The sequence below is a fragment of the Octopus bimaculoides genome, chromosome 10, assembly GCF_046866305.1.
Source record: "Octopus bimaculoides isolate indiv1 chromosome 10, ASM4686630v1, whole genome shotgun sequence".
Lineage (NCBI taxonomy): Eukaryota > Metazoa > Mollusca > Cephalopoda > Octopoda > Octopodidae > Octopus > Octopus bimaculoides.
This window is the reverse complement of record NC_142937.1, coordinates 56,756,996-56,781,485: the sequence shown is the minus strand read 5'-3', so window position 1 is coordinate 56,781,485 and position 24,490 is coordinate 56,756,996. Positions and strand designations below refer to the sequence as shown.

Genomic DNA, 24,490 nt, shown 5'->3' with positions numbered 1-24,490 from the left:
ATATATATATGCGTGTATGTGCAAAACAGAGTTTATTTAATGAGATATCTCCTATAACATCACCTGACAAGATGTGTTTGCACCAAGGATGCACTACGACCAGTTGTACAGTATCAAGGATCGATATAAGATGGGTTGAATCAATTGTTGCAAGTTTCTCATATATTCCCTTTCCTGTCTATCATTTGTTTTATACACACATATATACATTCAAGAGAAAACCAGGCTTGGTTTATCAGCTAGTAATCAGATACAAGCAACTCAGTGTACTCAGTGGAGCTCTTCAGTTATAAAAAAAATACTCCACATTTGTATTGTATTACGGAGATGTACTTGCCTAGCAAGCAAGCTGATCTGAGATCGTATGCTGGAACGAAAACAATTGCAGCATGGAAGGTGTCTATAAGCCATTTAAGAAACGCACAAAAACTGTTAGAAATCGGTTTTTGTGTGTTTCTTAAATGGCTTATAAACACCTTCCATGCTGCAATTGTTTATATATATGTATATATATATATATATATATATATATATATATATATATATGTGTGTGTGTGTGTGTGTGTGTGTACATAAAAATATATACATACATTCAAATAAACATAAATATGTACATATAAATAAAATTTCTTTACAGCGAATAATAATCTTTAACTCCTCGACAACTATTTCATACAATGTGATAGACTTGCTCATATATTGTTTCTAACAAAAATAAGAAATTATCATCTTGTTGGAGATGAAGCAATTCCTCTGAAGCAATCAGGGGAGTTTTGTCTGGCAGTAGTTCTTTAATATCACCATCTGAAAGAATAAATTGAAAATAAGCAGTTTTGAAGAAAGCAATAATATTTGAGAGAAGGAAATAGAAGGTTAATGTGTTTAGTGCATCAGTGTGTGTGTGTGTAATAGGTGTATACACATATTTCAAGAGTTATTGCTGTTTCATCAGCATTACATCCAACCCATTCATGCCTTGAGTGTATTTGGTAGACAGAAACTGAAATCAAGCCATCGTACATGTGTGTGTGTGTGTTTAGGTGTGAGAGTATGTACATTTGTGTTTCCTTGTCTTTACATCGCATGATAGTTGTAAAATGATTGTCACTGTCATATAAGCAGTGTCATTCATCTCCAATATTCAGCAACATCATGTCTGGCCATAGAGAAATATTGCCTTGCTTAGAAACAGGTGAGGGTTGGCAACAGGAAGGGCATCTGGCTGTAGAAAATCTGCCTCAAAAAAATTGCAGGTGACCATGGAAAAGTGGATGTTAAAATAATGGCATTAATAGGAGTTACATATATATTATTATTCAAAAAAAGTGTTGATTTAGCCCCATGCAACTTAAAGTTTTGTAGGCTACTCACAGGAACTGTTTTAAATAATAATAATAATAATAATAATAATAATCAAGGATCAACTCCTGATAGCCAAAACTGCACTTAGAGACTGGAAGAGGAGGAAAAGTAACTTAGCCATGTCATGGATTGACTATCATAAGGCATACAATATGATTCCACATTCTTGGATTATGGAGTGTATGCACCTATATGGTATTGCATAGAATGTTGAGCGATTGCTTGGGAAAAGTATGGCGAATTGGAGGACGGACCTGACAGCATATGGAAGAAGTTTAGGGACAGTGGAAATTTGGAGGGGCATCTTCCAAGGGGACTGCCTGTCCCCACTGATCTTTGTACTGTGCTTGATACCACTAACACTGATTCTGAGGAAAGCAAAAGCTGGGTATGTATTCAAAAGCTGCCAACAAAAAATCAACCATTTGTTATTCATGGACGACCTCAAATTTTATGGTAAAGATGAAGCTCAAGTTAGTTCCCTCATTGATACGGTGTATACTTTCAGTGCTGATATCAGAATGGAGTTTGGACTGAGAAAGTGTGGTGCGTTAGTCTTGAAGAGAGGTAAAATCAAATGTATGGACGGGCTAACGATTATGAAGTTATGAAGCAGATAGAAGAGACGGACCATAAGTGTTTGGGGATTTTGGAAATGGATAAATTGATGGAGAAAGAAATGACAGAAAAATTTAAGGTGGAGTACTTATGCAGACTGAGACTGATCTTTAAGTCAAAATTAAGTGAAACCGTATGACATATTACCAGCCAATGTACACCACTAGCCCAGAAGGAATATAAGAGACACCACGACAATATAGCCAGGCTTGCCTATTGGACACTTTGCAACAAGTATGGACTTGACAGAGCAAAAAATTGGTACGACCACAAACCTGAAGGCATCGTCGAAAATAGTAATGTGTAGATCCTATGGGATTTTATGATTCAGTGCGACCATGATAGAGAATAGGAAGCCGGACATAGTCTTAATTGAGAAAGAAAACAAACTATGCTGGATCATAGACATAGCATGCACAGTTGACGACAACATATGTGATAAGGAAGAAAGAAAAGTTGAGAGATATGACAGGTTAGCTTGGGAAGTTAATCAGTTGTGGTCGATGAAAAAGGTAGCAGTAGTACCAATAATTGTCAGAGCACTGGGAACAGTGAGTAAAAATCTCAAGAAGTATGTGGAACAAATAAGGGTTGCAATAAGGGTGGAGCACTTGCAGAAAATAGCACTGCTTGGAGCCGCTCAAATACTCTGGTAGGTGCTCGAAAAAGAAGAGGTGTTACCTTAGTTCACTGGTAGTGAACAGCTGACACTGTAGTACATCTCCAGCGTTAGAAGCTGTGCAAAGGCAATAATAATAATAAATGCCCTAATACAGTACCAGGCACTGGCTCTCATGACTTCTGATTTTAATTGATTGGAAGTGTTACCGTACATATTTTGTCTTGGTATAAAAGATGGACTATTGCAAATATTCTACTCAACACCACAGATTTGTTTGTCAGATATTTGACCGTAACCCTTGTGGCTGACGATATGTGCATCTCTGATCACAAGCAGTAGTGGAGGAGCATCATAGCCATGTTTTGAAAGGAATTCTTTGGGGTTTGAATAATTTACCTTTGGAAACATGGGGATTTGTTCATCATCCTTAAACAACCCTTATTCAGAGACCTTTTGAGTGGGATGGGCTACTTGACCTGAAGAAAATTCTAACTGGGCCCTACCTGCAAGGTCATGCGCTGTTTACTTTGATATGAGATCACCATGTCGTGCACATATAGTTGTAATGCATATGCCTGGCTTACTCTTATCAGACGGATAGTCATGATGGGTATACTGGGCTTCGTATATTTTACTCCAGTGTCACTTTGATGGCATACAGTGTTCTTTCACTCAATAATAATAATAATAATAATAATAATAATAATAATATATATTACTCACTTTGTTTAAGGATCAAGGAGATTATTTTGTAGAATAGCTTTGATGTACAATCTTCTAGAGGATCATCGGATCGTCTTGCCCAACTGTAAAAATACACAGGAAAAGGTCTTTGAATGCATGTAAATGTGAAAAAGAGATATACAGATAGATAGACAAGATACACTGATAAAAGGCTGAGCTGGGAAGACAAAAACTATGACATGATGGAGGGAAGGGATGGGTGGGTACAGAAGTAATACATAATATATGTATATACATATACATATTCATATGGAATTTGTTGAGACAAATTGTTTATGCCCAGATGCCCTTTCTGTCACCACCTTTCACCTGTTTCTAAGTAAGGTAATGGTTCTCCATAGCTGGACTTGTTTTCAAGAAAGATTGGAAATGGACACAGTGTGTATGATGGTGAAACTCGTTTACAACAATCACATAATGTCAAGACAAAGATACATCAACTCACACACACAAACACATGTCTCTCTCTTTCTCCCTCTCATATATATATATATATATATATATATATATAAAATTATAATACAGGGTATCTAAGATAGATATATATATATATATATATATATATATATATATATATATATATATATATATATACGAGTCCACTTTATGGAGTGGTTGGTGTTAGGAAGGGCATCAAAAAGTTCCCGGACTAGTTATGTTTCATAAAAAGTAACTTATTTACCAAAGTTTTAACACCATCTCCTTCAAAATAGTCACCTTGCACAGCAATACACCAATCCCAGTGTTCCTGCCACTTTTGGAATCTGGCCTGGAAGTCAATTTCCATAAGTGAGTTGAGGACCTTCTGCAATTCACTCTTGATCTCGACAAGTGTTAAAATGGTGACCTTTGAGCTGCATTGTCATCATGAAGAAGAGATGAAAGTCTTCAGGTGCTAAATCTGGCAAATAGGCCAGGTGTGGAAGTGACACCATGTTGTTTTTAGCAAGAAACTCACAAGTGAGGAGAGCTTGGTGACAGGGTGCATTGTTGTCGTGGAGAATTCCATTCTTCACATTCCACAGACCCAGTCATTTTCTCCGAATGTCCTCCCACAAATGCTTCAAAACGTCATTGATTGCCCTCTGACAATCCACATTCACAAGCTGATGAATTTTCACCACATCTCCGAGAGTGATGCTCATGGTAGGTCTTCCGAATCGCTCATCATCTTCCATGAATGTTCTTCCACTTTTGAAGCACCTGTGCCACTCGAAACATTGCATACGACTCATTGCCTCGTTACCATCAGCTTACCAAAGCATGGTCATTGTCTCTGTAGCAGACTTCCCAAGTTTAACACAAAATTTCACATTGGCTCTTCATTCCAACTTCCTGTCCATGAAAAACATCGGAGGCTACAACGCACACGTGATCACAAAAACACAAATTTCACAACTTGCAAAGTAAACAAAGCGATGACATTCAACACACTGCCTCATGAAGGTAACTGCTAGCTCACACTGCGCACACAACTGTGTGCTGCCATCTGTCGGTGTGCTACAGAACTAGTCTGGGAACTTTTTGTACCACCTCATACATATACATATATATATATATATATATACACATACACACACACATATATATATAGATAGAGAGAGACGGACAGACAGAAAGAAAGCAGGAAGGAAGAATCAACCCCAGTACTGAAATGGTACTAATTTTGGTGACCCTAAAAAGATGAAAGATAAAATAGACTTAGTAATAAATTGAACTCAAAACAGGAGAAATATAGTTAACCATTTTGTCTGACATGCAAATAATTCTACCAGCTTGCTGCCTTAATAATAATTCTTTCTACTATAGGAACAACACCGAAAGTTTGGTGGTAGGGGACTAGATGATATCTTGGAAATTTTTCAACACCACAAACACTAACAATATAACAGCAACAACAATAATGTCTTACAAATGTTAAGCTGGCAGAATCATTAACATGCTAGGCAAAATGCTAAGTGGCATTTCGTCCATCTTTACATAAAGGCGGCAAGCTAGCAGAATCATTAGCGTGCCAGGCGAAATGCTTAGTGGTATTTCATCTGCTGTTACATTCTGAGTTCAAATTCCGCCGAGGTCGACTTTGCCTTTCATCCTATCAGGGTCGATAAATTAAGTACCGGTTACGCACTGGGGTCGATGTAATCGACTTAATCCCTTTGTCTGTCCTTGTTTGTCCCCTCTATGTTTAGCCTCTTGTGGGCAATAAAGAAATAAGAATCATTAACACAATGGGTGAAATGCTTAGCAGTATTTCATCCGTCTTTATGTGCTGAGTTTAAATTCTGCCACGGTCAAGACCTTGCTTTTCATCCTTTTGGGGTCAATAAAATAAGCACCAGTTGAACACTGGGGTCAAGGTAATTGACTTAACCACTTCTTCAAAATTGCTGGTTTTGAGCCAAAATTTGGAATCAATATTTTCAGATGAATTTCTTCCAATTTTATTCATTTAATTGATTACTGTCAGACATTGTAGGGTAGGTGTGAGAGGCCAGATCTGGCCAGTTCACACATAAAACAAGACTATTTGGATCGTATATGGCTGGTTTAAATGCAAAGTGTTAAACAACAGCAAAACATTTACTAATGTAGCGACTCACTGAGAATAGGGACAAATTTATTAAAAAAATTTGTTGACTAGGGCATTAAGTCGCACTTAGTAGCAGCATCTGACAGCACTGCCCTACTCGATAATAAAGGTGGCTCGCAATGAAAAGGAGACAAAACAACAGACACAACTTGATAAAAAATTATATATATACATATATATATTCAACTCACTTGTTTCTCAAAATTGATTGAGCCCATATATGGTAAAAGAGTGCTTGGCAGTCAATATCAGCTTCTTTCTAGAATTGTTGAAATAAGAAAAATAAAGATATTGGAGAGTCGGTTTTGATTCAATTTATTTGTGAAGAAAGAACTATAAACAACATATTAAGAAATGAAGTAGCTGAGAACAATCTGAACGTATAATATGAATGCAAGAAGAAAAAAAAAAGACTGAATGAAGATGTATTCAGAAAACTGTTGGATATATTAGCTGCATTAGTAGGTGAAAACCAATCAGAGAAGTGACTGTAGAATTTTGGTCAGTTGGTAGGTGTAGGCATGGCTTTGTGGTAAGAAGTTTGCTTTCCAACCACATAGTATCAGGTTCAGTTCCACTGCATGGCACCTTAGACAAGTGTCTTCTACTATAATCTCTGGCTGACCAAAGCCTTGTGAGTGGATTTGGTACAGAGAAACTGAAGGAAACTCATTGTACATGTATATATGTGCATGTGTCAGGGAAGATATGTTTGTCTCTCCTTGTCTTGACATTGCCTGATAGTTGTAAAATGACTGTCACTGTCACACAAGCAGTGTCATTCACATTCTGCAAGAATATGTCTGGCCTCAGGGAAATATTACCTTGCTTGGAAACAGGTGGAGTTAGCAACAGGAAGAGCATCGGTCTGCAGAAAACCTGCCTCAATAAACTCTGCCCAAAGTATGTGTGCATGGAAGAGTTAACATTAAAATGAAATGATGACTATGATGATGATGGTGGTAATGATCTATGGTGTGTATACAGAGTAAAAAACTTCATAAACTGGTATCTGATAGTCACTAAGTCACATTACACTCACCCCAGGTCAGCACTAATTGAGCAAATCTATGACCCAAGCAATTCTAGTCATGACCAAAGCAATGGTGTTGGTACCATGTAAAAAGCACCCAGAACACTCTGTAAAGTGGTTGATGTTAGGAAGGGCATCCAACTGTAGAAACCATGCCAAAACAGATAACAATGGAGCCTGGTGCAGCCCCCACCCTTACAAACTCCTGTCAAACTGATAAAACCTATGCCAGCATGGAAAAGGACAGCTGATAATGATGTATATCAGGGAGTCCTTCACATTTAGATGGTAATGGGTCTTGTCTGATATTTCTAACAGCTCACACAACAACAACAGAGCAGGCATGAGCAACATTTCTCGACTTGGTTCATCATCAGGTGAACTGCACTTCTAAAGATAGTCAAGGTCATTTTTTTCATTAGGCAGGCCATTCAGAAAGTCCCATGGGCCGTAGGTTGCCCATGACAGACAAAGAGTCTCCTTCACTGACTTATCAAGATGATGTAGAGTGATGTGCTTTTAACACAATCCATGTGTTAATGCTACATGAAACTGATAAACGCAAGAGAGAGAGAGTGTGAGAGACATCTGGTGAGGTGTAATACTACAGTCCAAGTCATACATACATGGTAAAATAAAAAGAAAAACAGAAAAATCAAAATAAAAATACAATTTCGAAACAGTTGTGATGATGATGGCAGAAATGATAACATTTTCCACCCAGTGTCAAACATAATACTCCTGGCGTGCTCAGTCTATTGTCTTCTCTTTCAGATAAATCCTCCAAGACTTTAAACCCATAGTTCTCAACCACAGCTACCTGGTGGTCTTCTCTCGAATATTATACATCTTTCTTTAATTGACTTGTGTTTTACATTTTTGGGTGCAGCCCCCTAAAAACATCCAGGTTTAGGATCTGGCCCAGATATAGATACCCTTTAGCATTCAAGCATTTGGGCCATATCCAGCCCAAATATTATTATACTACTTGTTTTTTTGTTTTTTTTTATCTCAAGCTAGCTAGATCCAGCTTCTCACAGCAGACCATGTCATTCTAAAAATAAACAATCCCATCATTGAAATCTCAAAGCTGTGAGATAATGTAGGATTAATTCAAAACAATGTGAATAAATAAGCAATACACATGACAAAAAAATCTGAATGCTAAAGGGTTAAAAAGGTTGATAACCACTGCTTTAGACTGTGACAACTAAGTACACATTCACTTTTAGAAATATTATTTTCATAATTGTGCACCTTGCCATCTCCTCCTGCCATCCAACACATGCAACTATCACAAAATTAGGTGCTAGTAGGTCTTTTTTTAAAGAAAATTGGGGAGCAGGTTGAATATTTGGGCCAAGCAAGACCAGTTTAAATGTTAAACAGCATTTTATGAAGAAAACTAAACGACATAAAAAAAAAACACCAAATAGAATACATACTTGTTTTACAAATGAAATGAGATCCAGAGCCATTTTAAAGTGGTACTCAGTAGCTTGCAGATTATCTTCATGAATATAGAGCTGTCAAAATAAAGAGAAATTGATTTCACTACATTTGTTTAAATATTTCAATGTAAAAATGCTATAAGTGAAAACCTTCAGGCTTTCAGAGAATCTCATTTCACACTACTCGACAATAGTTTTCAATTTCAACAGTCTGTTTCAGATTTACTGTCATCAGACAGTTTTCATACATTCCCCATAAATCAGGACAAGATTTTGACTATTTCAATACCTTTTATAATTTTAGGTGGCTGTGTGGTACCTTGGGCAAGTACCTTCCGCTATAGTCCAGGACCGACCAAAGCCTTGTGATTGGATTTGTTAGATAGAAACTGAAAGAAGACAACCATATGTGTATGTGTGTGTGTGTGTATATATATATATATATATATATATATATATATATATATATATATATATATATATATATATATATATAGAGAGAGAGAGAGAGAGAGAGAGAGAGAGAGAGAGAGAGAGAGAGAGAGAAAGCGAGAGAGAGAGTGTGAGAGAGAGAGAGACTTTCTCACTTCCCGAGCATTAAACTAATACATTTGTTTGTTGTTTACACACCCGTCTTAGTCTTTTGTGTTTTTTTTCGTAAATTCTCACTATATATATATATATATATATATATATATATACATACATACATATTTATAAAATTTGAAGAAAATCAGGAGGTGTGAGATTAATCTATTTATTTCACTAGTTGATATCCATAGGATGACAGCTGTCTCATTGATGTAACCATCATATTCTGTTGATCTGAAGAGCTAACCTTCTATTTCTGCAATTGTTTGTAAAATATATGATAGTACTATGTAATTTATAGCATACACACTAGTGCAGACATGTAAAATAATTTATTAGACACTAAAATAAATTATTTTTGCATGATGTTGGCTGCAATATGCCCATCATTCTATGAATACCAATTGGTGAAATAAATATATTCATCTCATACCTCCTGAAATAATCGTCACAGATTGGATTTAGTGGATTTCAACTGCATAGGACTCTACATTACATTCCTACATATTGCTTTATTATGTAGTTTATAGCCTGGTCCACTAAAAGAGCTTTTTTATGATTTCCACCGAATTATATAAATCCATGTAGTGTGCATTAAATTTATAAATATATTTATACCTAAGAGATCAGGATTCAAGAGAATCAGGCACTTAAATTGTAAGACACTAGGTTGGGTCGAAAAAATGCATACACAACAAAAATAGAGGAAAACATATGTGGGTACCAAAGTACAGGCAGAAAGATATTCAGGTTATGTATACAATTAACTGTACCCAACTTAGTATATCATGCACCTTGAGGCTAAGAAGGAAAAGCACACTGCACTAAATATATGGTCCATAATATATTTCAGATCTATGCAAGGAGCAGGTTATGAGTCAGGTGAATAATAAATATTATCCATCTGTTGTTAAATGTGTGTGTGTATTACTATCTCCTTGTCTTGAAATCTTGTGTGATATTTGTAAACGAGTGCTACTGTAAAGCTCAGTGTGATTTATTTCCAATATTCTGTGGAAATATAGCTGGTCATGGGGAAATATTTCCTTCCTTGGAAACAGATGAGAGTTGGTGACAGAAAAAGCATCCAAGCATAAAAAAAATCTACCCCAATAAATTCTGTCCAACCATGCATGTATGGAAAACTGGATGCTCTATGGCATGAGAACCAGAGACATGAGATGTTCTAGATTACAGGACGGTGCATCAAAGAAGATTGAGATGTTGTGAGAGAGAGAGAAGTGTGTACAATATATTTGCACTTAGTTATTCTGAAAACAAAGAGGTACAAAAGTGCTACTATGAAAGACAACTAAATGTAGAAAATGCATGGGAGAAAGAGTCTTCCTAGAGTGAACCCATCTGAGGGGCCAATATTCTAGTTGACAGCAGTATGATATATAAAGCTATTAAGAACATGAAGACAGAAAAAGCCCCTAGTCTTCCAGGAACTACTGCTGAAATACTTAAAATGTCTAGTGGAGTGGAATAGGCCTAGTCATCTGTATAGTTAATCAGGTTGTACAGGAAGATATCATACCCAATGACTGGTGTAGTAGCATCATAGCCAACTGTTGTAAGGGTAAAGGAGATTCCTTAGAGAGAAGTAATTATAGAATCATCAAATTGCTGGACCAGATTATGAAATATATAGAAAGAGTTTATAGCTCAACTAATTCTAGTGAAAGTAAAACTAGATGAGATGCAATTTGATTTTGTACCAGGGAGAAGTACTTCTGATGTTTTTTCTTGTGAGGCAAATGCAGAAGAAATATTTTGTCAAAAGTAAGCTGCTGTCAACCTGGAGAAAATCTTCAACAGGGTCCCCTGCTCCCTGATTTGGTGGTCACTGCAAGAATTACCATATGACAGACAACCTCCCAATTAACCCATACAAGGGGAGATTACTGGGATGTTCAAACAACAGTGACAATTTTAAGACGACTTTATTGGTAATAAAGAATACAGAATAGTTTTTCAAAAGGCGTTCTTGAGAAAGAAGAAAACTATTTTACTATGCATTTTACTCTAAAATGCATGTGTCAACTATAGGCTTTAAAATATAATGCAATGAATTATTGTTGCTCTATAGAAAACACGATTTTGTAAAGATTTTCTCTAAGCCTTCTAGTTGCAGTGTGTGTTTATTTTGTAGTATAAAAGCATATGTGTTCAACACCCCACTTGTGTTAGAAATGTGTAGAGTATGATGCATGTTTATGTGCAAGGTAAATAGGGTTACATATCAAAACCTAATGACCTTGTAGTTGACTGTACTCATTTTCATTAATGAACTGAGTGCAAAACTTTTAGTCCAACTGTGTAATTCTGCTTATCTTACATAACACTTTTTTAATGGTGATGCTCTATTATGGTCACAGGCTCTGACAGAGACAAGTAAAGGGTAAAGACCCCTTTGGTCATGAATGACCATGAGATTGCACCTAGAAAGTTACCCTCCACGTTACAAGTCCGGGCAAGGTTGTTTTATGGAAGGCCAGCACTTGTCCATGCATACCAGCCTCCTCTTTCCACACCACTGGCATTATCCAAGGGAAAGGCAAACACCAATAGAGCTTGGCAATAGTAACATTGCAAATCATTTCTATATCAGAGTGAACTGGAGCAACAGGAAATAAAGTGTTTTGCCCAAGAAAACAACACACAGTCCGGTTTGAGAATCAAACTCACTACTTCATGATTGTGAGCCTGACAAGCTAGCCACTAAGCCATAGATCTATTATGGTCACAGGCGCTAGCAGAGACAAGTAAAAGAATTCAATCAGAACTGACCTGAATCATTTCATGAGGCAGTAGAACTCTCATATTGTTAGGATCAATGCAAGTACTCTAGAATGGAACAGAAAAAAAATATTGATAGAACAAAAACAAAAAAAATCATCTAATATCAAATACAAACATAATTACTTTAAAAAAAAAAATCAAAGTATATATATATATATATATATATATCGCTTAAGCATTGTGAGACAAATAAACCACATGTAGAACTCAATATACATGTTGATGATGTTCCCCATATAGGCACAAATGTAATTCTTTCCCAAATAAGTTCATATTTGAGGTCCAATGAAGCTATAAGGTGTTATTCAGGCAATCAACTATGATTCCACTGCATCTTATAACAGAAACAGCTGTAAGCTCATGAAGTCCATAAGATAATCATTCATTCCTTTGCCATCTCTTTTTCTTCATATAAATGTATATAATTAACTTCTTTTCTTTATCTACTAATTTCTCACTCCTATTTTATAGCTTTTGTCCAATCTTTCCCTCCACCAACCGCCTTAACCTGCAATGGGGACCTCTTTGGTTTTAACAACACTGCAGGCAATGTTCTTTCCTTCACATGGTGCTTGTTTACATGTTTGGTTGTTTTATTTAAAATGTCATAAGTGGCCTTGGACCGTTTATAACATATATTACTTTTTTATTTACATCTATCCGTATAACGGTTTTAATAGCCTGCCCTTTGTTTTTAAATTCAACTGACTAATTATATTGAGAGCTGGACTTTGGTCAATCCCACTACAAACAATAGGTGGTTGGTCTTTACAATATATCCTTAAGTAAATAAATCTAATTAATTGATAGGCATTTTATTTGGATAAAATATTAATTAGTATTATTCACATAATCTTAAGAACTATTTTGATTACTTCTAGATGGTAAGGCACTATCACTTCTTCTTCTAAACCTATTAGCATATCCCTGTTACCCCTAAAGAAAGATTAACCCACCAATTAGTATTTCTAGTTTAGTCATTTACTCAACGTCCTGAAGCGTTACACTGCAAAATGGTATGATTTAAATATACTAAGCCATCATTCATTCTCGAGGCTCTTCCTCTTTTCTTTTCTTTTATGTATTTTACTTCACTCTGATGAAGCCCCATGGTCCAGATTGGATGTGTTACAAAATGTGATGAACATTATTCTCAGAATTTTCAATGGCAACACCGTAGGACATTGGAAGCAGAAACGGCTGTTAGATGGGATAAAGTTTTGTATTAAAAAATAATAATCAATGTTAGTCAATTGCTGTTGATCAAGATTTCTCCATTTTCTGCTTAATTTAAATTTGATTCCTGATAAATTCTTGTTTATCTTTGTTCATTGCCTATATCCTATGCGCATAACATGTTTGTATATGTATGCCCAGGGTTAACATAGGTAAATTATACCGGTAGTAAAAACAGATATTCTTATCCCTTCAACAATTATTCCAACCACTAACTATAACCTATATATACACACATTCATACAAGTCACAAAATTAAAATAGTGCCACTAACATTAAGTAATCATTGTTAAATTTTTCAGACCAAAATTTACATCCAACAAAAAAGGTATAGTTGACTTGTACATCAGGATGACTTGGTAAGAATAAGACCAAAAATGCAGTAGGATTTGGAAAGATAGTGACGATGTTTGAATGTTTACACTACATACTATGTCGACTTGGCAGAAAAGATAGCAAGAACATATTTACCTGAAACACTTCCTGTGGAATCAGTTCTTGATGTGTGATTAGAGCTTGTTCAGCATTAATTTCTGCAATATAGTTAATCAAATAAATACATTAACATGAATATTAAATAGTATCTTTCACATTTTTAGAATGAAATAGTTAGACCTCATGCTCTTTAACAAGAGTCTGCCTACATACACTGGCAAAGTCTTTTAAAAAACATAAGAAAGGAAAACAATGATGACTTTAGTAGCTTTTTTGCTGTCTGAAGTATTGATCTGTATTGCCATCATGGTATCAATTGACAGCGAGATAAAGTGGACCATTAAAAATTGTGTATTGTTGTCAGTCAGTGTATAGTGTTAATGATAGGGTATAAAATGTAATCTCTTCAGCAAAAGTACCAACAGGGTCAACTCTTAATGCAAATTTCTTCAGTGCTGTGGCACAGTTGCTTTGGTACCATGTATTGAGTGAGGCTGAATCGATGCTGTTTTACTTGACATCAGATATTTTCATCTTTCTCTTGTTTTCTCCCCCCCCCCCCCTCTCTCTCTGCTTATATGTGTAAACATGTCTTTCTCTTTATGCATAAGGAGAGGGGAAAGCATTTATGTCAATCGTTTTCATTTAACAAATTGTAATGTCTTTCTCTATCTAGCTGTGCATTTCCTTGCACACATGCATGCATGTGTGTGTGCATGCATATGCATGTGTGTTTGCTTCCAATACCAAAATGTATTGTTGCCAAAACCAGTTCAATGTCCAGTCACTTGTGCCATATCACCAGCATCCAAACAGCCATACCCAATTGTCTCATTCCCAATGAGAGACTATCAACTGAATCACCAACTTGTTTTCAAATGTTAACTTTTGTCCAGAAAGAAAAAAGCTTTACTGTTATTCATCATTATCATTTAACATCCATTTTCCATGCTGCCATGGGTTGGACAGTTTGACTAGAGCTGCCCAGGTTCCATGCCTGTTTTGGCAAGGTTTCTAAGGCTGGATGCTCTTCCTGCCAACTACTTCACAGAGTGTACTGGATGCTTTTATGCAGCACCGGCATGGGTGCATTTACATGGCATCAGCACCCATGAGCCCACAAGATTAAGAATGCTCAGCAGGAGACGGATGCAGGGGACATGCCTGTATGCAAGGGCAACCATGATTTTACTTAGCTTGACATGTAAAAACTGTCCAGCCTTCACCAGAATGGAAAACAGACATCAGATGATGATGGTGAAGATGCCTATTTCAAGAAATAATTATGATTAAAAAAACTTCTTTTTTGTAATGCATTTTGTCATTTTTAATACATTTTGTTTTCTAGAATAAATTCCTATTTAACCAGAAAACAAACTAAATAGAATACACAAATTCTGTATAGAAGTATTTCTATCAAATTAGTATTTCAAAAAATTAAACAATTTAATTAAATTCATGTTACAAATAGGTTCTAAATGAACAAACAAGAATACACACCAGATATAAGATTAGGATCTGCATTATCAGTACACAAAAGACAAAGTTTAGCCATGGATAGTAGTGTCTACAATAACAGAAGAGAAAAACATCAGAAATTCATTCTCATAAACAACAATGATGATGATGATGATGATGATAATAATAATAATGGTGCTGAAAAGTTCCTGGTTTTGGATAAAAGAAAAAGGAGGATCAGTTAGTTATGATTTTATTCAATTTAGTCCCCTCTCAGACTAACACACTTATTGCAGTGATCCTTCAGTTTTTCTAATCTCTGTGAAATGTTGGTCCTCCAACTAGGCCTTTTGCAATACCCTTAAAGCCAGAAACTTTTCAGCACCCTTTTGTATTTGTCCTGAGATAACACAATAACATATAGAGACAAAAAATTCATCCCAGCAACAGCCAGGGAAAGCAGCAGATGCATTCTTGTCCTTTATTAAGCCATTTCAATGTCACATGCTTGCATCCAGTCACATGAACGGGCAATTTTATTGTCTCTGATAAGGAAAAAGTGAATAAAATATTCAATGATATTGCAAACAGCTGCCCAGCTGAATAAAAATTTTAATCTGCAATTGAAGCAGTATTTAATCAATGTATATCATCATCATCATCACCATTATCAAGTTAGTATCAAAAGAATCAATAATATTCTCAATGAAGAAAAAGGAATAAGGAGATTTCCTGAATAAGGAGATTTAGATTGCATGATCTTCAACTTGCTCACAAATTCAACAATACTTCTGATCTCATATTTCTCTTGCTTCAAAGATTTATTCCACAGGAAGTCAACAATAGGTCATATTTATTAAATTTATTCATTCAAAATTCTGTTGTGCCTCCTGAGAAATGTAGCTGATGTTTAAATACATTTAAACCAGCCCAATTTAAAGAATTTTGTTTCAAATCTCCTTTACGTAAAACCTATTTGAGCAAAGTCTTTTGATGATGATAAGCTGATTGGGAAATATTAGCTCTGTTAATTAGGGGACATAATCAGTGCTAAAAGAATAAGCAGAGAAATTCAATAATTGGCTACAGTCAAAGCAATAGAATAAATCTGATTTTGAAAGGGATTTTCTTTCACAGACAACATACACAACTATAAATGCTGAAAGTATTATATTGCAAGAGAGTGAGAAAAACAAAGGAAGATAGTTAATCACTTGAACAGAAGAGAGGAGTTTTATAAATCAAGAAAAATAGTAAAGAATTATATCATGTCAAGTTCATAGACAAAATTTGGATTTTATCTATCTATGCTATATACCAATGAGGTCAACTGACAAGATCATATACTGTTTCAAAAAGCAGTTATGTAATTCTATCAGTGAATTTATCAAAACACGTGTATGTTCTATTAATACTACACACACACACAAAGCAAAAATACATTATTTGTCCCTCAGTTCTTAAGTATTTAACAAAAATTAAATTGGTAAACTTCTGTAAACAATTTACTTAATGTTTCGAAATTATGGCAGCTATAGCGCAAATATAATGACGGTTATGTTTTTAGTGTGTTTAATAAGTAATGCAAAATCTTAAAATTATATGAAACTAGAAACAAAAGTGTCATAAAAGATTTTTTTTAAAAAGTCATTAACATAGATGTATTATTCTAAAACAAATTGTATTACTATGTCCCAGCTAATTCTAAATAATTATTGGATTGCGAATTATGTTTACATATTTTACTTGTTTCAGTCACTGGACTGCAACCATACAGAGCTATTATCCCGAAGGGATTTTTTTTTTTTGACCAAACAAATCAACCGCCATACATATTTTTTAAGCCAGGTACTTATTCTATCAGTCTCTTATTGCCAAACCCTCTACAGGGACGTAAACAAACCAGACACCTTGTCAACACTATTTTTATCTCTTTCAAGCATAAATTAATCACACCCTTTCTTGTAGATCCTACCAAACTATCCAACCCATGCTAGAACAGAACCTGGACACTAAACAATGATCATGATTAAAAAAAATATCAGCTTAGAAAAATAAATTGGTTTACCTTTTTGCGAGCAACAAATTTCTTTTCTTCCATTGCCAGATTAATCAGAGTTTCATAAGCCTGTAATAAAGTAATGTTTGAAATTAAACAGAGTTAAAATGAATTAAACAAGAATTTGCATAAACAACCGAGTCTTAATGATATATTAGTGATAAAAGATGTGAAGGAAGACATGACTGGAGAGCAACCAACTAAACATGACACACACAAGTAAAAAAAAAAAAACACCCTTAGCAACTTTGAGTGTTCAAACCTCAAAACTGTAAGTGTATTGTATCCATGTACAAAGTATATGAGAGAAAAGGTTTCTTGTTGTAAAAATATTGCTCAAACCATACATTCTCTGACCGAATTTTGGTCAGAGAGTCACAAAATGGCATTTGCTTTGAAATTTTAGATGTTTTGAAATGTTTAATTCATACATATATTCACCTGATGAAAACAGCTTTGTCACATGATGTAATAATTTTATTCAATATAAAAATAACATGCCTGAAACAGCTGTAGTGAGTGAGCCACAATCCATCTATTGTGTGTGTGTGGGTGTGTGTCGTGTCAGATACTGGTGTCCCGCAACTAGTATCTATGGCACATAAAAGTACCCATTACCCTCTCAGAGTAGTTGGCATTAAGAAGGGCATCTAGTTGTAGAAACCATGCCAAATCAGACTGGAGTCTGGTGTAGCCCCTCAGCTTACCAGCCCTGGTCAAACCATCCAACCCATGCCAGCATGGACAAAGACATTAAATGATGATGATGATACACAAACACACACACACACATACGACATGCTTCTTTCAGTTTCTGCCAATCTAAATTCACTCTGTTCAAAGCTACAGCAGAAGATACTTGCCCAAGGTGCCACAAAGTGAGATTGAACCCAGAATCATGTAGCTGGGAAGCAAACTACTCACGAGACAGCCACACTTGCGCCTATATGTATGTTAAACAATGTACAAATGGCTTTTAGCCAATGTGGTGAGAGAGATAAAATGGATAACAAGCATCATACATAATTTTTCAAGAGGCAAACAAAACAACTGAACTTACAGAAAAATAATCCTGTGTTTCTATATCCATAAGCCAGCTAATAGATTTACATTTGCTCAAAACAAGACTTAGTTCAACAGTCATAGGCATTGTCAATAACTTCCCTCTTTTACCTGGAAACACATTTTGTAAAAAATGATTAGTCACACATTTAAAAATTGAATTTACATTGCTTATTTTCAAACCATTAAACAAACAAATATATTTAAAATAGTTGTGTGGCACCTTGGGAAACTGTCTTTTACTTTAGCTTCGGACTGACCAAAGCCTTGTGAGTGGATTTAGTAGATGGAAACTGAAAGAGGCTTCTCTGTGTGTGTGTGTGTGTGTGTGTGTGTGTGTGTGTGTGTGTGTGTGTGTGTGTGTGTGTGCGTGTATCCCCACCACCATTGCTTGATAACCAGTGCTACAGTCCAAAATTATAGTAGAAGACACTTGCTTGGGTAAATGTCTTCTACTATAGCTTTGGGTCAACCAAAGGCTTGTAAGTGGATTTAGTAGATGGAAACTGAAAGAAGCCTGTTGTGTGTGTGTTTGTCCACCACTGCTTGATAACCGGTGCTGTTGTGTTTATGTCTCTGTAACTTAGAGGTTCAGTAAAAGAGACTGATAAAATAAGTACCAAGCTTAAAAAGAAAAACAGTACAGGGGTTAATTCATTCAACTAAAAATTCCTCAAGGTGGTGCCCCAGCATGGCCACAGTCAAATGATTGAAACAAGTAAAAGATAAGAGAAAAAAACTGGATAGAAGAGGAATCAGATGTAGAATACAAAAAAGAAGATTCTGCTGACAGGAGAATACGGTAACTACTCAAATTGATAGAAACACATGTGCATGTTTTAATGGTAATATATTTACATGTGCTAAGAAGCTAGCTTCCCAACCATATGGTTCCAGGTTCAGTCCCACTGTGTGGCACCTTGGGTAAGTGTCTTCTACTATAGCCTCAGGCTGACCAAAGCCTTGTGAGTGAACTTGGTAGATGGAAACTGAAAGAAGCCTGTGTTATTTCGTTTTTGAGATGGTATGATGAACTTTGAGAATAATTTGGCTGCTATATATATATATATATATATATATATATATATATATATTTACATGTGTATATCTGTGTTTGTCCCCCCACCATCGCTTGACAGCCAATGCTCTTGTATTTGTCCCTGTAACTTAGCAGTTTGGCAAAAGAAACCGATAGAATAAGTACTAGGCTTACAAAGAATAAGACCTGGCGTTGATTTCTTCGACCATAACCCTTTAAGGCAGTGCATATATATTTAATGGGCTTTTTCAGTTTCCATCTACTGAATCCACTCACAAGACTTTGGTCAGCTCAGAGCTGCAGTAAAAGATATTTGCATTTGCCCAAAGTGCCACACAGTGGGACTGAGCCCGGAACAACATGGTTTGAAAACAAACTTCTTACCACACAGCCAAGCCAGTGCCTATGTAAGTTTACATATATATACACACAAACACATATTGTGTTATGTCAGTTTCTATATCTAATTAGTTCAAATCTTGCTTGAATCAACCTAAACCTTTCGTCCCTCTTTTGCTGAAAATAAGTACGCATAAGTAGGTACAGATATGGCTGAATAGTTACAAAGCCCTCTTCACATGTTTCTGAGTTTGATCTCACTAAGTGATGCTTCATTGCCTTGGAGTGGTCATGCCTTCATCATCATCATCATTCAACATCCTTTTTTTCCATGCTGGCTTTGGTTGGATGATTCAAGAGGAATGGCCAAGCGAGAGGGCTTTGCCAACTTAAATGTCTGCTTTGGTATGGTTTTTACAGCTGGATGCCCTTCCTAATGGCAACCACTTCACAGAGTGTACTGGGTGCTTTCTTTCCTGGCACCAGCAGTGGTGAGGTCACCAGGTTCTCACAAGACAACTCCAGCCCTCCCAACAACTAAATTGGGTTTATACTATTGAGGGATATGAAAGTAAGTGAGAATAAATTGATAGACAAAAATTGTGCAGAAGACTCTTGTGTGTGTGTGTGTGTATGCATGAGTAACTTATATATATATATTCTTTTAAATAATAAAAAAATACAATATCAGGGCAACTCTATCACTCAAAGCTTAAGCATTTAAGAGTGATAGGTAATTAAATATTTTAGATGTTGTAAATCAAAGCCAATAAACTTACCCATATTTAAATAGTAATTATACATGCTTTCACGGAAACCCTGAAATAATAAAAGAATATATAAATAACAACAATGTTTAAGCTATAAATGATGTTCTAACAAGATTCTAAATGTTTAAATAAATTTTTTTTTAAAAACCTTTATGAAAAAATGATAATTTCTCCCAAATAAAACGCTGCAAATGAATATCATTTTAACTTTTCATTTTATTCAAAAAATTTTTCCACATTTTTACTAAATGGCTAACACCTTTTAGCCAGTACAAAAAAAGTATTAAAATGGAGATCTGCCATGGCATGTTTTTTAGTATTAACCCTTTAGTGTTCAAACCGGCCAAATCCGGCCGTATCCGACTGCTCCATGAAATTGCTAAAAAAATAAACAAATCACATTATTGAATTCTCGTAGCTTTGAGATAATGCGAGATGAAGCCTTTCCTGCCTAAGAGATGTCTGTACCTTAGTTTTTAATGAAATGGCATCAGCAAATAGCGATTCTGACTTTTAAGGTTTTACTCTTGACGATATAGAAAATATAAATGAAACAAGAGTATTTTGTCTTCAGACGAATCTGATATCAATATTAGTGAATATTTGTCGCACGAGGAAGCTTTTGAGAATGAAAGTGATGAAAATGATATCGTAAACATGGTCAAAGATTACAACACCAATCACTATTCCTGATTTCACAGAAAACACTGCTGAACAACACACTTTACCTCCTGATGTTCAACCATTGGACTATTTTTATTTTTACCGGAGTTTTTTTGAAAATGTTACGGAGGAAACAAACAAATATGTGCAACGTATAATTTCTATTCGCAGAAGAAACGATCCACTATGGCAGCCAACTTATACTGCGGAAATGAGAGCGTTTTCCACAATCAATATTGTTTGGTGTTAAACAGCTTCCTCGACTGTGGAACTACTGGAGTCGGCAATCCATATATCTCAAGTATAATTTCGAAAACAAGGTATTCAAAAATATCTCAGTATTTACATTTAACTGATTCCGCTAATGCCCCCAGCAAAAACAACCCAAACGACAATCCCCTGTACAAAGTACATCCTGTAATTGATTACTCTTTCAAACGTAATGGTTATTTATTCACATTCTTTTGAATTCACCATGCATTATGTTGTAGTTTCAAGATTTTGATGATGTGATTATTTAGTTTTAGAATGCCAGTGTAGGGCAGGTGTGACAGGCAAAAATTAGCCAGTTTTAACATAAAACAGGTAGAATATTTGCACCAGGTATGGATAGTTTCAGCATTCAGCTTGTTCTGTCAAATATGTTTATCCATTCACATTGATTTGAATTAATCATGCATTATCTCATAGCTTTGAGATTTCTGTGATGTGACTGTTTATTTTATGATGACCTTGCAAGGCAGGTGTGAGAGGTCAGATCAGGCCAGTTTGAACATAAAACAGGTAGAATATTTGGGCCAGATATGACCAGTTTAAATGCTAAAAGGTTACATACCAAAGGGTTAAGTCTGAATCAACACAAATTTTACAATTATAACTCACAGTACTGAGTTATAATTGAGTACCAAGCAAATTGAAGAGTAACAACAGACTCATTTATGACACCTTAGAAAGTTAGATCCAATGGAAGTGATGACAAAGGATTGGGACAGATGGGAAGATGTATAGAAAAAGAGAAGCTATGTCTAATGACGATTACAGCAATAGCATGTGCATCTAAGCATGTAAGAGCAAGTGCAATACAGCAGACTAGTATAACAGATACCTGATAAATATCTTCAAGTGATTATCAGTAAGCAAGACATCCAGCTGCAAAGCAGTCCAACATGGCAGTATAGTCTTCAGGCCCTTCTTCCATAGGATTCTGTCAGAAGCAACTGTCATTAGGCTTTCTGGATGGATTCTCAAGTGTGACCAACTGAGATTATGTATATTATCCAATCATTTCATTCTTGGTCTACCTGTAGATCTCCTGCCAGGTAGCTCAGCCTGAAGAGTCTGCCTAGTGATTAGAATGTTGAATGTTGCAGGAAAGAATCTCATGTCTGCAGTACCAAAGCCATGACCTTCTAAGGTGGAGAAGTGGCCTCACCTGAGAAGAATCTCTGATCCCCAAGCTACACACCCTGTCAAATAACTTTACTCCAATAATATTCAAATGTTAATATTTATAATAGTTATTGTCCCATCCATGAGAGTATGGTAAAAATAGCATAAAATTAAGAAAGAAGAAAAAAAGGAACCTACTTTATGTACAAAAAGCGTACAATATTTTTCAAGTCTTTCAGTATCATCTGTAATGTCGCAGACTTTAGCCAAAGTATTGAAGTCATAATATTTTTCAGCCAGAGATGCAGCTTTTGCATATTCTTGGTGATTCACTAAAATGTGGAACAGGAGAGATATGAAATTACCAAAAAAAAATAAAATAAAATAATTTTTTTTTAATTCTGAAATAAGCAATGAAGCAGATGAGTTTTGTTAAGTGAGAATATTGAGAGAGAAAGACAGAGGTGGGGAGGGGTTGAGATTTGTCAAACAACTGAAGACAGCAGGCAAAGGGAACTAGTTTTCTAAATCTGTCCAAACTATGTAAGCATGGAAAGACATTATCATTATCATAAAAGTGATGCAGCTGATGAAAAAGAAAAGCCTCATGACAGCAACGAAGAATGGACACCAGCCAGTCCAAAGGTTGAGGTGGGCTGCACCTGCCCACCTCAGTTGCTATGGCACTGAGGTAGACCCAGCCACCCCCGTTAATAGGGACAAAACCCGGATTTGAAACACTGGATGATGAGGATGATGATGATGATATCAGTTCTCCACAGAGAAATTGTCATTTACATGTTTAGTTGGGAGCTCTTAGAACTGTTTTTAGATACCCTGTTTTATTTCTAATTCCAATTCTTAACAATGGCTAACAGTACCAACTACTTTAGTAAAATATAGTCACTAAGCTAATTTTTAAAGAGGAATGGTGTCACTTAAAGAGAGAATGTTTCTTGATAGTTATTTTATTGACCATCCAGGAGTGATGGGCACTAGAGTCAATCTCCAACATGAAATGAACTACAACTCAAATAATTTAAAGTACAGGCATTTCTGCCAATAATAGAACAGCTATTCAGTCTTAAACCTACTTGAAATAGAACCAAACTTCCCTCAAATTATACCCTACTGCCCTAAAAAAAAAAAATTGTCAATGTACTTTATAGGTATTATATTCCTAAAGAAAAGAAATTCAAGAAAATAACAGGGCGGTCGGAACTGGAAAGCATTTGATCACATTCAATGAAAGCCAATCTGGGACTAAACAACAACCAACTCAATACTTACCATATTAATGGAAACAGTAATACTCTCTTTTACTTGTTTCAGTCATTTGACTACGGCCGTGCTGGAGCACCGCCTTTAGTCGAGCAAATCAACCCCAGGACTTATTCTTTGGAAGCCTAGTACTTATTCTATCGGTCTCTTTTGCCGAACTGCTAAGTTACAGGGATGTAAACACACCAGCATCGGTTGTCAAGCGACGGTGGAGGGGGACAAACACAGACACACAAACATATACATATATACATATATACGATGGGCTTCTTTCAGTTTCCGTCTACCAAATCCACTCACAAGGCTTTGGTCGGCCCGAGACTATAGTAGAAGACACTTGCCCAAGGTACCATGCAGTGGGACTGAACCCGGAACTATTTGGTTGGTAAGCAAGCTACTTACCACATAGCCACTCTTGCGCCTTTTGATTTCAAATATTGATTTCAAATTTTGGAACAAGGCCAGCAATTTTGGGGGAGGGGATAAGTCGATTACATTGACTCCAGCACTCAACTGGTACTTGTTTTATCAACCCCTTAGGGGAAAGGCAAAGTCGGTGTCAGAAGAATTTGAACTCAGAACATAAGGATAGATGAAATGCTGCTAAACATTTTGCCTGGCATGCTAATGATTCTACCATCTCATCGCCTTAATTGAAGCAGTAATATTTATATTAATGATGATGGTGGGAGCAATGGTAAGAGGCTAATATAAAAAAACTAAAAATACTTACTAAGCATAGATGTAAGAAGAGCTCGGTCTTCTTCATACATTTTACATAGTTGAGTATAACGCGAGCTTGTCTTGTCATACTTTTCTAGAGATGTTAGTTGAGAAGTATAACCATCAAGAAGAATATCTGCCAAATCAGTCAACTGATTAAAAAGAGTGGTCTGATAATGATGGTCTTGAGCATTAACAATACCTTGTTCCATAGTCA

The 24,490-nt window shown here is 35.8% G+C and overlaps 1 protein-coding gene across 1 annotated transcript in view; it reads right to left on the bottom strand.

Moving 5' to 3' along the window:
- Positions 1 to 641: 641 nt before the first annotated feature.
- LOC106883067 (nuclear pore complex protein Nup133) overlaps positions 642 to 24,490 on the bottom strand; it is a 49,512-nt gene continuing 25,663 nt past the window's right edge. Inside the window, exons 18-29 of the mRNA XM_089358246.1 lie at positions 24,284 to 24,487; positions 22,468 to 22,601; positions 20,227 to 20,266; positions 18,068 to 18,180; positions 17,017 to 17,076; positions 14,991 to 15,057; positions 13,527 to 13,588; positions 11,808 to 11,864; positions 8,418 to 8,498; positions 6,131 to 6,198; positions 3,326 to 3,408; positions 642 to 804 (exon numbers count right to left, since the gene is read on the bottom strand). Of these exons, the coding sequence (XP_089214372.1) occupies positions 671 to 804; positions 3,326 to 3,408; positions 6,131 to 6,198; positions 8,418 to 8,498; positions 11,808 to 11,864; positions 13,527 to 13,588; positions 14,991 to 15,057; positions 17,017 to 17,076; positions 18,068 to 18,180; positions 20,227 to 20,266; positions 22,468 to 22,601; positions 24,284 to 24,487 (1,103 nt within the window). The 3' untranslated portion in view covers positions 642 to 670. The remainder of the gene's footprint in view (positions 805 to 3,325; positions 3,409 to 6,130; positions 6,199 to 8,417; positions 8,499 to 11,807; positions 11,865 to 13,526; positions 13,589 to 14,990; positions 15,058 to 17,016; positions 17,077 to 18,067; positions 18,181 to 20,226; positions 20,267 to 22,467; positions 22,602 to 24,283; positions 24,488 to 24,490) is intronic.